General features: G+C 40.2%; 3 protein-coding genes across 5 annotated transcripts in view; all 3 read left to right on the forward strand.

Annotated features, from left to right (window-relative positions):
* matn4 (matrilin 4) overlaps positions 1–3,001 on the forward strand; it is a 15,329-nt gene extending 12,328 nt beyond the window's left edge. For all 3 annotated transcript variants that reach the window (XM_069179504.1, XM_069179502.1, XM_069179503.1), the window contains 3 exons: positions 274–426; positions 1,206–1,308; positions 2,417–3,001. In XM_069179504.1, the coding sequence (XP_069035605.1) occupies positions 274–426; positions 1,206–1,308; positions 2,417–2,477 (317 nt within the window). In that variant the 3' untranslated portion in view covers positions 2,478–3,001. The remainder of the gene's footprint in view (positions 1–273; positions 427–1,205; positions 1,309–2,416) is intronic.
* LOC102698779 (odorant receptor 131-2-like) lies at positions 2,646–9,215 on the forward strand. The gene is made up of 2 exons (XM_006639760.2): positions 2,646–2,735; positions 8,316–9,215. Exons 1-2 carry the CDS (start codon positions 2,646–2,648, stop codon positions 9,213–9,215), a joined length of 990 nt encoding a protein of 329 aa, XP_006639823.2.
* Positions 9,216–11,862: 2,647 nt separating this feature from the next.
* LOC102698574 (odorant receptor 131-2-like) lies at positions 11,863–13,573 on the forward strand. The gene is made up of 2 exons (XM_006639759.3): positions 11,863–11,888; positions 12,463–13,573. Exon 2 carries the CDS (start codon positions 12,465–12,467, stop codon positions 13,458–13,460), a length of 996 nt encoding a protein of 331 aa, XP_006639822.2. The 5' UTR covers positions 11,863–11,888; positions 12,463–12,464; the 3' UTR covers positions 13,461–13,573.
* Positions 13,574–14,248: the final 675 nt, after the last annotated feature.

A 14,248-nucleotide genomic window follows, 5' to 3' on the forward strand; every position in this document is an offset into this window, starting at 1 on the left:
AGTCTGCAGTGCAATGGAGAATGTGCATTTCAGCCACTCTCTTTTAAAAACTGTCTTAAGTGTTTTGTGCACTAAATGGACATTAGGAAGGATTTCTGCTGAAGATACTGTTTAGACTTTCTTGACAATATTCCTCCATCTTCTTTAGCTAGACGCCTTCTCCCTGTGTTGCCTTTCCACCCCCTCTCTCTGACTCCTCCTGGATGATCCTGGCCCTGCTCTCTCTCCTTGTCCTCCTGACCTCGGGTCTGCCCCTTCTCCCATCTCTCCCAGGCATCACCATGTACGCGGTGGGGGTGGGCAAAGCATTGGAGGAGGAGCTGAGGGAAATTGCCTCCGAGCCGGTGGACAAGCACTTCTTCTACACCACTGACTTCACTGCCATCAACCAGATCGCGGAGAACCTCAAACTCAACATCTGCGCAGGTACAGTTTACACAGAGAACACTCCAGACCTCCAGACGTCGTTTGTCCTCCTGTCTTTCAATACAATGTGATTGTATGAAATGTGACAGCTGTGGTAATCAAGGCTGGGCCTGGACAGTGCTGGGTTGCGAGACCTCTAAGGAACGCCATGTCGCTGTCTGTCAAAGGTGTTGACCAGTTGGTGAGTTTCCAGTCCAGTTCCACAGTGTGGTAACATTCAGAAACTGTGCTATAGGAGTTGCTGTCCTTTAAACAAGTCATTAAACAAAAGTCTCCCAGCCACTTGAATTTCACAGATCCCCGGTAACTGATGGCGAGAGTAGGAGTAATAACTCCAGTGTCCAGGTTGCATCTCACTCTGGGAGAGTGACATGGGCCCTCTCCAATATGTATGTCTCTCTGGGATCGTTTGTGATGGAAAGCACTATACAAATGCAAATTATTTAACCAAATAGGTACATCTGATTATTTCTTCTTTCCTTAAAGTAAACATTTTAACAATTTCCCATGGAGTTTGGTACATTGGAAATGAGAAGGATTAATGGGATGATGGGCACAGGAGTCTGTCAGTCCTCTCTCCTCTCTCCAAACCGCCTTGCCATTGCCCTTGCTGCTTGCTAATTGATTCCAGGATCTCCGCCAGCTTTTATTTGAAGGATCCCAGAAAACATGTTTCATATGTGCCCTGGAGAGAATGAGGAGAAGTGAGGTGCTTCCATGGGGTGTGCACCAGCTCACTGTCTGTCTCCTGTCTGTCTCCTGTCTGTCTCCTGTCTCAGAGGAGAGCCAGGGCGAGATTGAGGTGAAGGACCCATGTGCCTGCGAGAGCTTGGTGGAGTTCCAGCAAAGCACCTTGAGCACCCTGGAGCAGCTGACACAGAAACATATCCTTTCTAAGGCTAAGCTAGACCCACAGACCCATGGCCAGCTCTGGTCTGGCCCATCTTACTGAGAGCGACAGCCATATCGCAGACACTAGGTCCAACACACAGTGCAGGGGTGGGACATGGAGCTGACACAAATGGAACATCTTGCACAGTGGCCTATGCCTCTGGGACCTCCATCTCTTTGTACTGTTTTGTCCCTTGTTGACTGCACCTTGATATTCCATAGGAGCGAGACAGAGCACTGCCTGAAAGAGCAGACAAAGTGTGTACACTGCCCCACTCAGACACTGCTGTGTGATGAGTAAGAGGGCTTCAATGACTCTTTGTGAGGATGTTCTCTGCATGCTTGACCTCTGCCCCAAGTGTCGATCTGGCTGGAAAGAGATCCTTGTGAATTTCACTCATTCGGAAGCTAATGTGCCCGCAGAAGGTTCCTTTACAGGAGAGCTGCCAAAAGTGGTTTCTTTTCACTGATTTATTATTTGTCTTTTAAATGATCACGAACACGTGATGGAGGTTGGTGAACAATGAGAGTTTTATGGCTGCAGCCTTAAGCAGGAGTTATAAAATTCAGATCCACCAGCTGTGGTCTGCCAGATTCCACATGCTGCAATGTCAATATACCAAGGCGCACTTTCTCATGACAGGTACACTAACAGCGCAGTGCTAGTTTGATATGCCCAAGATTGTTTATAGTCTTTAAAAAGAAATGAAAGCAGTGCCAGGCCAGTGAGTTTCTGTGTTTAAAAGTGTATATGTGAGAGAAGTGTGTTCTGCAGAAAAGGAGGGGCTAGAGGCCTCTTTAAATCATCAACAGCTGAAAAACCTGGAATGAGTGTTTACTGTGTTTCATATAAGCAATCAATTATCCAGTTACTGCTTATTAAGCACTGTGGAGCTATAATATAGACATGAACTGAAAGGCTGTGTGGCTGAGATCAGAACTGCACACAGCAGCATAGTGCTCTCTCCTCTGAGTCCGCTCTCTAAACACTGTGCTCTCTGAACCTAACGCTCAGTAACAGCTCACTGAAGACTACGTAAGAGCTCAATATGACGATAGCACAACACGGGCTTTCTCTGCAAGTTCCTTAACAGCTGGCACTGGCAGGGATGACGGCCCGGCTGGAAGATCTGGAGAACCAGCTGCTGTCCAGGAAGTGAGGTGCAGATCTTCTGTTGAAGGGGGCTCCTGTCACTCGACTCTGTACTCTCTGTATTAAGGGTTCTCTGTGACCACAACCTGCTTGTATAACAGAAACACTAACATCATTCAGAACACACTGGGACCTGGCTCACAGTAGGATCTTCACCTCACACACTGTCCAGACTATGAAGGTGATGAGCCAGGCTTGGGTTTCCATTGTAAATGCTGATAAATCCCACAATCAGGCCGCTCAAGATTCATCTGTTGCTTTAATTGTTGATCATCCTGCTGAATACAATTTCTCTCTCTCTAGTTTTTTTCATAAAACCTTACCCCCCTCACTACATTGAAAAAATAACCCTTTATCTTTCTTTTTTACAGTAAAAGAGCAAGAAACAGGCACTACTGTATATCAGCTCTAATATCTCTTAGTGGGCAGCAGAGCCAAAATCTTATCATCATGGGTTTTTATTTTATGTCTTTTAATGTAAAAGAAGTTATATTTGCTTCTTGATATAATTATTAAAAAAGGAAACTGGTATCTATGTTTCTAAATGATATATTAAATATATTTACAAAATAACTCAGTTAATCAGTTAATACAAGTATTTCATACTGTCATTTAAACTTTGCTGACACAGTTGTTTATATAAAAGAAAAAATATTTATTGAATAACAAAAGGTAAATGCAATATTGAGTCTGTTTTAAATAACAACTGTAAATATTTTTTTCTGTAATGAAAACTGAAGGAGGGATAAGTAGAGACAACACACAGCACATCCCGAACATGCACTGCAAATGGAATGGGTTTCCCTGTCTGTAAAGCCAGTCTGGGGTCATATCCCTGATTTCAGGTGACAATACTCCAAGGATATGAATTCTTCAAACACCATCTTATCTGGTAGGATACCAGAAGGCTTTACAGTATCTTTATCTCAAAGGAATTGAATAGTTAATGAATTATCCATTTTGTTAATTCAGGTGGTAGTAGTCAACCCAGTATTTGCAGTGCTGTGAAGAGAGGAAGTCTCACAGGTAAAGACTGGACTGTAACAGTCTATTACGCCGCCAGTGTACATTCCTTTCCACGTGAACACCTCTCTTGCTGGGTGTGGAAAGCTATGTAGCCACAGCACTCTGAAGAACAGAGTCTTCCCTGCTCACCACAGAATGCGCAGGGTCTGCGCTCAGCCACTCCAGTGAGAACTGCTGAGTTCTCGGTGATGATGGGCAGAAACGATAAGCACATTTTTGTAATCATACAGGGTAATTCAGCTAAAGACTTATGTAAGAGAAATGCTCATGTAGTGTGCTTACCTTATATAATGTTAATCAATGTCAAAAAGTATAGAAGACACAAAGCTGTTTCTTTGAAAGTGTCATTCATACATTGCAATCTAGGAGAGATGGTTTAGCTTGGGTAGCTTTCACATTACTTTCAACATCTCCAGCTTTAGAAATAATGATCATTCCAAAGTGAAACCCTGGGGTTTTTTTAATAGCCAGTGTGGAAGAATGTCATCATATGTTTCAAAAATACAACAAAAAAACACTGTAGCTCATATCATACTGTAGTATCATCCCTTCTCTTCTCGATGTTTCCGCATGACAGAAAGCTTTCTATGTTAATTGTTGCACATATCCCAACATAGACCAAGGATGCATTCAAAATTTAAATTCAATTGTTTTTTAAAATATATTTTTACATACGATCTGTTCCAGAACATCACAACGACAATCTTGCTGATTAAGAAAGGAATGTCCTGCTGTTATCCTGCATTCACTGCTTTTGTCTGGTGTTACTGTGAGGTGATAGGAAGGCCACAAACTGAATTAATCCTGTGAATGAGATTATAGGCCAGATGTTCAATCTTATGTTCAATATTAGAAGAGTCATCCTCTATAAACCAGATTTTTATATTTCCATATAAAAGAGGGAAATATAAAAGCTCCATTAAAATTCTGCTCTTGCTGGATTTCTGTACTAATATTTCTTTGCTCCTGTGTTGTATTTTAAATAAAGAAAATTCTACTTTTCTGCAGATGTTTCTGCAGATATTTGTGAAAATTTGTGAACTCAGACTACCATATTATTTAATATGTAACTCTATATACTGTTTTTATCTGTATATTTCCTAACAATCATTTTTGTAATAAAATAATTAAAAAAATAAATCCGTATTATTGCAGACAGTAATAAATAATTTTACTTTTTGGTTTCCAAAATAAAATATCAATATTGAATTTAATCATCGCAATTGCAAACTGATGCTTTTTATGCATGTTTATGCAAACTTGTTCATGCAAAGGGAGTTTTCTGAGATACAACCTAAGCAGGAGACACAGCTCTTTAACTACCAGTCAGAGGTCAACAGTGCAGCCCAGGCTGTGCAGAGCTGGCGAAGAGGCCTGTCAGAAAGATTGCTAATTGTTCTTGCACAGAGTTGTGCTTTTCTCAGGTGAGCCCCATTCTCTTCCCATTAGCATGCTTAATAAGTCCCTTGAATGCCAATTGTTCCCTTAAAAACAAGTGCCATGTCACTCCTGACCTTTGTCAGTTGTGGCTAATGAGGACTGATGGGGACGAGGAGCCGGTTTCCATTAATGATGTCTTTGGTGCCTTCCTGACAGGATTCTACAGAGAGGCTGAAATGTCATAGAATCCCCCAAGCCTTGTCAGTGAGACGGTAATTAGCCTCACATTACACTAATACAACTGCAGCAAAACAGAGACCAGAACCTCCCTGTGTAAAAACAAACCTGAGATGTAAAAATTTATGAAAGTGTTCTCAATAGAAATTTTGAGAACTCCTCTTTCAATATTCTGTAGGCTTTATTCACAAAAAATAAAAATAAATATTTTAACAGGATAAGTTGTTTTTGTTATAGTTTTATAGAAATAAACAGTTATATGAAATAATGGAATATATAGAGAAGAAAGACTTGACAGATACAGAATAAAATAAACTATCAACAAAGATTGAATGGCTGATGCTTTTATAAATATAGGTGATGTAAAGGTAACAACCTTTATGAACTTGTTCTTTTTTCTAATTTGCAATGTAAAATTAACATGAACTTATCTCATACACGGATATGACTCAATATACAGGTACAATGAAGTTCAGTAGTATTTAAGAGAAGCAAACCTAAACAAATGTAAGCTTATCTGGTGCTAAATCACTGTCTGTCAGAAGCAAATGGTTAGGTTTGAGAAGGGGTTACTTTACAGGGCTTTTTGTTTTCATATCTAGTTTATCTTTTTTAAATAAAGTTGCAAACTAGACTAGGCTATTTGACACATCTTGCTGGTTTTATAGTTCAGTGGCTAAGCAAATCTAAAATTTGCTGTTTCTTGAAGGCTCCCAGTCTGAGCTTCAACAACCTGACTGGGACGGTTATTCCAGAGAGCCACAGCTCTTTTTGTAAAGAATAATTCCATATTCTCCATCCTAAATGGAATAAGGAACAGTTTTTGACCCCATGTAGTTTTTCCCCAGTTTGTGGAATAATGCCCTGGATTGATTGTACCTATCTCTCCTGGAATTTTAGATACTTGGATCCGATCTCCTCTCAATCCGCTTTGTTGAATACTGAAGAGAGTTAGCAGCAGTAATATATCTGTGTATGAATTCTTTCTGATTTCTGTAATACAGCAACCAAGACTGAACATCCATCCATGAGTTTCCTAACCACTTCTTCCAAGTCAGGATAGCAGTAGAGATGGACTCTATCCCAGCAAGCAATGGATGCAAGGTGGGGTACACCCTCAACAGGACAGCCATCTATCCAGGACACACAGACATACTCACACCAGGGCCAGTTTTCCCGGATGCCAATTTATCTACCAATATGTCTTTGGACTGTACAAGCAAAAATGGGGTACCCAGAAAAAACCCATGTGAATACAGGGAAAACATAGAAACTCCACTCAGGTCCAGCAACTGAACCCAGGGCCCCAGTGGTGAGAGACAATGCCACTGCAGACTTGCACCAATCTCCAGACTGAACACACAATTCTCAATAAGGTCTAACTGCCAGGGAATGGGAGGATCCTTATGCATAGCCATGAATCCTGCAGAGTGTAGAGAAGCACAGGGACAATATCCCAAACACATAATCCAGGGGCTTGGTCAATTGGAGAAGCAATGAGACCAGTAACCAGGGAAACCTAAGGAAGACTCTGAAAAATGAAATCCAAAGAGGTGCCCAAAAAAGGTTGTAGCCAGGATTAGGGGCCAAGAGATCAGTCAAAAAGGTTGAAACACACAAGGAAATACTACAGGAAGCTTGTCAATAGCAAGCATGGGTTGGTGCCTGAGGGAACTTTAAATACTGAAGGGAAAGGGATGTGTTGGATAATTGGTCCGGTAGTGAGAATTTGTGGAATCTGGGGCATGTGAGAATGTGATGGGTTCAATTAGGAATGAGATCGTGAGACAGTGGTTTGGGAATGTAATGGTGTTTATGAGGGAGAGTGTGGGGCATGACACTAACTAGTGGATTAAAAACCTTTAACCTAAAGCATAATTTCCCAGGATGTCCCTCCTTTAAACCCTCCTGGATGTGTGGTTCTCCTTCAGGCCGAGCTGAAGGACTGAAAACAGACATTTGTCACAGAGTATGCACTTGAGCAGGTGTATAATCAGCAGGGCAGTGATTCACTTGCAGACTGACCTTTATCACCTGAGCTGTTGCTGTTCTCTAATTAGCCCCCCTCCCCAGAACAATGGCCCAACCCTCTGTAAGCTGAGTGGCAAGACTGAGGCTCTTTTGTGTTGGACTGTCACCTGATCACCCACATTTATATACATTTTATATATATATATCTTTTCAACTTAAAAACATTAATGCACTGTGAAGAGATGGAAAATGGTCTCTCTTCATTAACTTTCCTTTCTAATGATTTCAGTTTTTTTACCTGTCTTGATCCAGAAAACAAATGAATGAATAAAACATAAATGTAAATTGCAAGAAGGTGTAGAATAAAAACTGAATCTGCCGACCGGCTTTTCTAAGACAGAAGTACTTATGATTGCTAAAAGCTGGGTTTGCTCTTTCCCAATCAGTCATGTAAAGTTCTATGGTGCCTCAAGAGATTTCCTGTTCTATATCAGATTAATCTCAAGGTACTTTATGGTCTATATAAACATACATGCCAGTGGTCACAGAAGATGTTTTCTCATCTTCTTTAATCTGTAAGCAGGGCGGTGAGTGTACTTATCTAATTTATTTTTTATTTCTTTACCTCCATTTTTTATTATTTCAAAATGCACCATGAAGCCCCCAGTATGTTGAACTTGGGGTCACTGTTTATAATATGCTGCAATATGAAAGTTAATGATACAAAGTTTTTACTGGTAAGTATTTACTGAGGGGGTAATCAAATAATCAAACCCATGGTTTCTCATAACCAATCTGTAATATTTTCAGGTTGTATTAGACATTTGTTTTAAAGTTGTAACAATAATATTTCTACAGTATGTATGGTATATTTATATCCCTGTTCTGAAAAATCTATTTTTTTTAATAAATAACACAATTTGGAGAAAATTCCAAATTCCTTTGATTTTCTGGGAGATGCAAAATAATATACAATATATATTTACTTAAAAATTAAATAAAATATTTTACAGACCTCAAATCTGAAGGTGTTGAATTGAACCTCATTTGTTAAGTCATCTTTTTTTGGGGGGGCAGGTTTCCTCTCTGGTTTTCTGAGTGTAATAGGTAAAGCTTTCAAAAAATCATGTCTGTGTTTCTCCTCTGTGCTTAATGCAGTCCTGTGACAGAGTGCAGAGTGATGAACACCTCTGTAGGTGCTTCCACCTGCAGCAACATCTCCTGCTTCAAGGTTAGAGACACTCTTGAGACAGCAGTGGCAAAAAACACAATCATTGTCCTCCTGTGCATCTCCATCAACTTCATTAACGGGACTCTGGTGTACGTGTTCTTCAAGAATGAGATCCTCTACCAAAATTCCCGCTACATCCTCTTCATCCACATGGTTCTCAATGACATGATCCAATTGACCATTGCCGTACTCTTGCATGTGTTCAGCTATGTGTTTTTTACCATTAACGTCTCTTTCTGCTGCGTCATGTTGTTGATTGCCATCTTCACCACAATCAACACCCCTCTGAACCTGGCAGGCATGGCCATCGAGCGCTACATCGCCATCTGCCACCCCCTGCGCCACTCCCAGATCTGCACTGTGCGCCGCACCTACCTCCTCATTGCCCTCATCTGGACCCTGGGCGCCATTCAGATTCTGCCAGATCTGTTTGTGATCCTGGCAACAGAACCTTTCGCTTTCTTCCACTCCACTGTTTTTTGTTTGCGGGACACGGTTTTCCGGCATCCAGTCCTACTGAAAAAGAAGACCATCTTGCACGCTGTGTACCTGTGTTTTGTCTGGCTCACCCTCGTGTACACGTATTTCAGGATCCTGTTCGCAGCCAAGGCTGCCAGAGCAGACGCTAGAAAGGCTCGCAACACCGTCCTGCTGCACGCCGCCCAGCTCTTTATGTGCATGTTCACTTACATAGGACCCCTGCTGGAGGGCATTCTCTTTTACATTTTCCCAAAGCACCAGTTAGAAGTGCAATTCGCTATTTATCTATTTGTTCAAGTGTTGCCCAGATTCTTGAGTCCCATTATCTATGGAATCAGAGACCAGACTTTTAAAAAATATCTACAAAATTACTTCTGTCTGTGTAAAATATGTAAATTTAGACAATCCAGCTCTTCCTAAATTTGTCCACCTCTTCAAAACATTGTAAAATCTCTCACTATACATACTATATACTGTATATATCAATGAAGTAAGGAATATCTCTGAAGTGTAACATTTCTACAGTGTTTGACTTTGATCCCCCCTTTCCCAGTGATCAAGATGTTGGGCTGCACTCACCACTGACCTTCAAACATGTGTTGATTAGGGGTTTTCATCTCTCCTCATTGATCTGAATCATGCTGAGGGGTCTGGAACGAAGACTGGCACACATGGAGCAGATCATACGACTGTCTTGAGCCATTTTCTTTCTTACTCCATCTGAGACCGTTTCTTGTAATGCTGTTTATTAGCTTTAGTGCTCTTGTTTTTGGATTTGTAAGATTGAGACGAATGTGTGATCAATGTCTTTCTGTATTTCCGACTGTAAAAACTGCTAAATTGATGGAAGCACACAGTACTCAGAAAACATATTCCTACTGTATACACTCAGTCACATCAGACTACAATCTTTCCAATTGCTTTGTTTCTGGAATATTAAAACACTTCTGGTTAAATGTTTTAAAATACTACATTTATTCACTACAATCATTTTAATGATGTTGAGCAAAATAAATCTCTGTCAGTTCAGACAGTTTTGTTCAATATCTATGATTTTGCAGAAGAGGGCAGTGAACTGCTTCGCTGGCTTTTTCCCCTACTACATGTAAAACAGTGGTTCAGTGGTGTCAGTCTTGGTGCTGCCCTTAATTTGTATCAGAGGACATTAGTAGCCTTCCACTAAATCTTTTCATTAACAATAAAATATGACAATACAACAAGAAGAGCTTAACTTTCCTTACAAAAGAGAAAACTTGCCATGTATTTTTTGCAGGTTTACTATGCTCCTTTTGCAATTTCACACTTTAGTACACTTTAGTTTTGTTGGTATATCACTGAAAACCATCAGACAGATTCTTCTACTCCAGGGGTGTCAAGCACATGGCCCGCTTGCTGTATCTGGCCGGCATTTGTCTGGTCTGTGTGGCAGCTGGAGTCAGAGCCATCTGTAAGGGTTTCCATTCGTGCCTTGAACCTGAAAAGTCCACCTACACAGCACTGTCTGTGCAGAGGGGCCCAACACTCCATCCAGTCGCATCACCCTTGTTGGATGATGTCACAGATCTAGTTTAACAGGGACGTGTCTTAAAAAATTGAAACCACAAGTGGGCACTCTTTCAAATTCTGGAGCAACTTCAGTCAACATGCTGCATTTGTGCAAGATGTTGTTGCTGAAGAACAATAGCAGTAATTGTAGAAATGATCCATCGGTGTTCAGTTTACTACCTTTTGGGAGTTCTGTTTACAAATTAAAAACAATAAAACACTGCTAATTATAAAACAAGGCAAGCAGCTTCTTACTTAACATCACGGCGCTGTCTTAGTGTTACCAGTCTCTCAAGCAGAATTATCAGGATGTGTTGAACACTAATCCCAGAGTCTGTATAATTCATAATTCACTTCTGCACTTTACCAATTGACACCAACACTTTAGATTGAGAAGGTAATTCATTCCTCAAAAACTGTTATAGTAATGTTAATAATTATGACTAATAATGCTAGAAAACACCCCGTACTAAGTGGTCAAAGTTTATGTTTTTGCTTAACAGGTATCTAGTGACTACACACAGCCTGTTTGGTCTACCTGTGTTCGTGTGGGTTTTCTCCAGGTGCAGCTTCCTCCTGGTTTCCAAAGACATACGGGGAGGTTTGAGTCTGTGAGATGTGTCTGTTTGAGTCTGTGAGTCACCTGCGATGAGCTGGTGTCCCGTCCAGGGTGTCTACCACCTCTGGCTCCCCAGCATCCCTGAACTGGAAGTAGCTGTTAGAAAACGGATGGGATCTATGGAAGATATATCGAGTACTAAAGGGAGGTATTTTGTTATTAAATAAACACCAAAACAGGAAACATTAAAAATGAATAAAACAGTGGTTGTGCCTGAAAAAAAAGCCCTGACAAAAGCCAGTTGTGGAATACTATACTATATACTATTAGAAGAGTAGTACAGCACAGTATAATACAGACACAGGAGAGACGGAATTATCCAACCCATGGAAAACTATGACAGAAGAAAGTATTTTAAACCAGAGAAAGATAATATAAATGTTCAGTGGTAAACTGAAAAACCTCAATAGAAATTACAGACTGACGTAAGATTAATGCAGAGTTCAAGGTGGTCTTTGTAGGCCTTGGCCAAAGCAGAGCTTCACATTATCTACAACAGAGGTTAGGCATGAACAAATGGCCCAGACAAAGTGCATTAATTCAATGACTTGAATAGGAATTAAACAAATATAAATAGTGACTTTGAAATAATCTAATAATAATCTTAATAATCGAATAATAATAATAATCTTACATGTTCTTAAAGATTCTGTGAAATTCGTAATCACACTGATATCAGAATATCAAGACCTACAAAGCAAACATCTGCTCTCACCCTATTTAATAAAGCTGAGTTGGTTTAATGAGGACATTTCAGATAAGGTCTACTGGGATTTCCAATGCCAAGTTATACCACTCCCTGGATACTTATTATACTCCAATTATTCTGGTGTCAGTGATGACATCACAATCAATTAGCAGTTGTTGAAAATGTTTATAAACAGATTGGTACCCCCTAAGTCTCACACACAGATTTCACATGGACTGAGGTATGTAATCTTTCAATAGTGATCTCTTAATTTTTTAATACTCTTCTTGAAAGCCAGATTTCAGTTCTTTTGAAGGATAAGAGCAGAGAAGTAGACTAACAAAACTCCACTTCAATTCACCTTCAGGTGCTTTTAGATTAATTTTATTTAGTTAAAATAACATACAAATTAATATTTGTTCAAGATCTCAGATTTAAATGTGTCTCTACGAAACAGCTTCTTTCTTTTCTTGAACAAACACACATAGAAAAAATACTAGCAGGCTAGAATAAATAGACATGCTATTAATTACCACAGACCTTTGCAACTCAGGGATCCTTGCAGACACAGCTGTTAATTCTTCTGAACACACAACAGTGTCTGATAAATGATGAGGTGATTACTGTGTAAGAAAGTTAGGGGAGCACCTTTTATGAGGTAGAGACATGTGATTCTCAGACGGATCCTCAGATCAGTTAGCTACTAGCTACCAAAGAACTAGATGGAAGAAGTGGCTTGTCCATGTTTTGAGCCTTTATTATGTCCTAATATTGGGATTTTTATTTCATTTCTAATGATAAAATTGTTTCCCCAGATATGAACTCCACAACAGACCCATTTGACACGACGTACAAGATAAACTCGGCTGCCCCAGTTAGAGACTCTTTTCCCATCGCCTTTACTAAAAACTTCATTGCTGTGCTGGTATGGCTCATTCTCAGCTACATCAGTGGGTGTGTTGTAGTCACGTTCTTCAGAAACCAGACGTTTTACGAGGATCCGCGTTATATCCTGTTCATTCACATGATCATCAACGATGCAGTGCAGCTGACTGTTACCATCATGCTACATGTGCTGAGTTACATCTTCTACAAGATCAATGTGTCATTTTGCTGCGTTTTCATCCTACTTGCTGTCTTCACTACGAGAAGCACCCCTCTGAACCTGGCAGGCATGGCCATCGAGCGTTACATCGCCGTCTGCCACCCCCTGCGACACTCCCAGATCTGCACTGTGCGCCGCACCTACGTCCTCATTGTCCTCATCTGGGTGGTGTGCATCACCCCGGACATCACAGACCTCTTCGTCACCTTGGCAACGGAACCCAACAGCTTTTTCCACTCTGCTGTCTTCTGTCTCCGCCAGAATGTTTTCAAAGACCCAAGTCTGACCTATAAAAGACAAGCATTTGACATTCTGTACTTCCTGTTTGTGTTCCTCACCCTGGTGTACACGTACCTGCGGGTGCTGTTTGCAGCCAAGGCGCTCTCTGCTGACAAGCTGGGTGCTAAACGGGCGAGAAAAACTATCCTGCTGCACGGGGCCCAGCTGCTCATGTGTCTGCTGTCCTACATCAACCCCTCCATAGAGATTGTGTTGCTTATGATCTTCCCAGGACACATTTTAGCAATCCGCTACAGCACCTTCTTAATTGTCTACATTCTCCCAAGGTTCTTAAGCCCCATTATTTACGGGGTGCGAGATGAGAAGTTCAGGAGATACCTGAGCAGGTATATCATCTGTGGTCAATGCAGGGTCCCAGCAGTGAAAGAGCACCAGGAGAGACGAGTCACACCTGGAAACACACAGTAGCCAGCAAGGGTCTGTGCAGTCTGGCTGGATCACTAGAAGCAATATGACGTTAACATAATCAATTGATTTTCACTTTCAAAAATACAACAAAACTTCCTTCATAAGATATTTATTAGATATACAATTAAAAGTGAGATTTAAGTAATAAAGTTTTAGATTCTTATATTTCAAAACAGCTTTTAGAAGTACTTGTTCTGTTGATATCTGTTGATATGTCCTGTCTGATTAAGAACATTTTGTCTAATTTTTTCTTATTTTAAGCTTCTGCCAAGTGGTATGGTTTTTATATAAAGAACAAAAAGGTTAATATATATTCTTAATACTTTACAATAAGATAAAATTATTTCCATAAATTGTGTTTATGGTCTTGGAAATCATCAACATTGTAATTATTGTCTTGTCTATGTGTCCCTGACATCTTAATAAAAGCCATTTCTCTGTCAGTATTTCTAAATATTAAAAACTGCAAAAAATCCGGACAGCTAATCACTGAGCTGCAGTTAACAGATGAAAAGGGAGAACAGTTCTTGGTTAGTGGAGAACTTCAGAAGTTCATTTTAATGATTAATCAAATGGTAGTGATTAATTGTGTTGCATGATGCTATAACATGCAAATCACAACCTGAACCTCAAGTACTACAGTGACTTCTATTTGTCTGGCTGACCTGACATGTTTCCTTTAAAATCTGGAATGACTTCTGTACAATGGAATCTTTTAGGTGATCATAATAGATTAAAAGCAGTTTAATCTAGATCTCCACAACACCTTGCTTAAAGAAATGCCATCT

Source organism: Lepisosteus oculatus, chromosome 16 (genome assembly GCF_040954835.1).
Source record: "Lepisosteus oculatus isolate fLepOcu1 chromosome 16, fLepOcu1.hap2, whole genome shotgun sequence".
In the NCBI taxonomy this organism is placed as follows: Eukaryota; Metazoa; Chordata; class Actinopteri; order Semionotiformes; family Lepisosteidae; genus Lepisosteus; species Lepisosteus oculatus.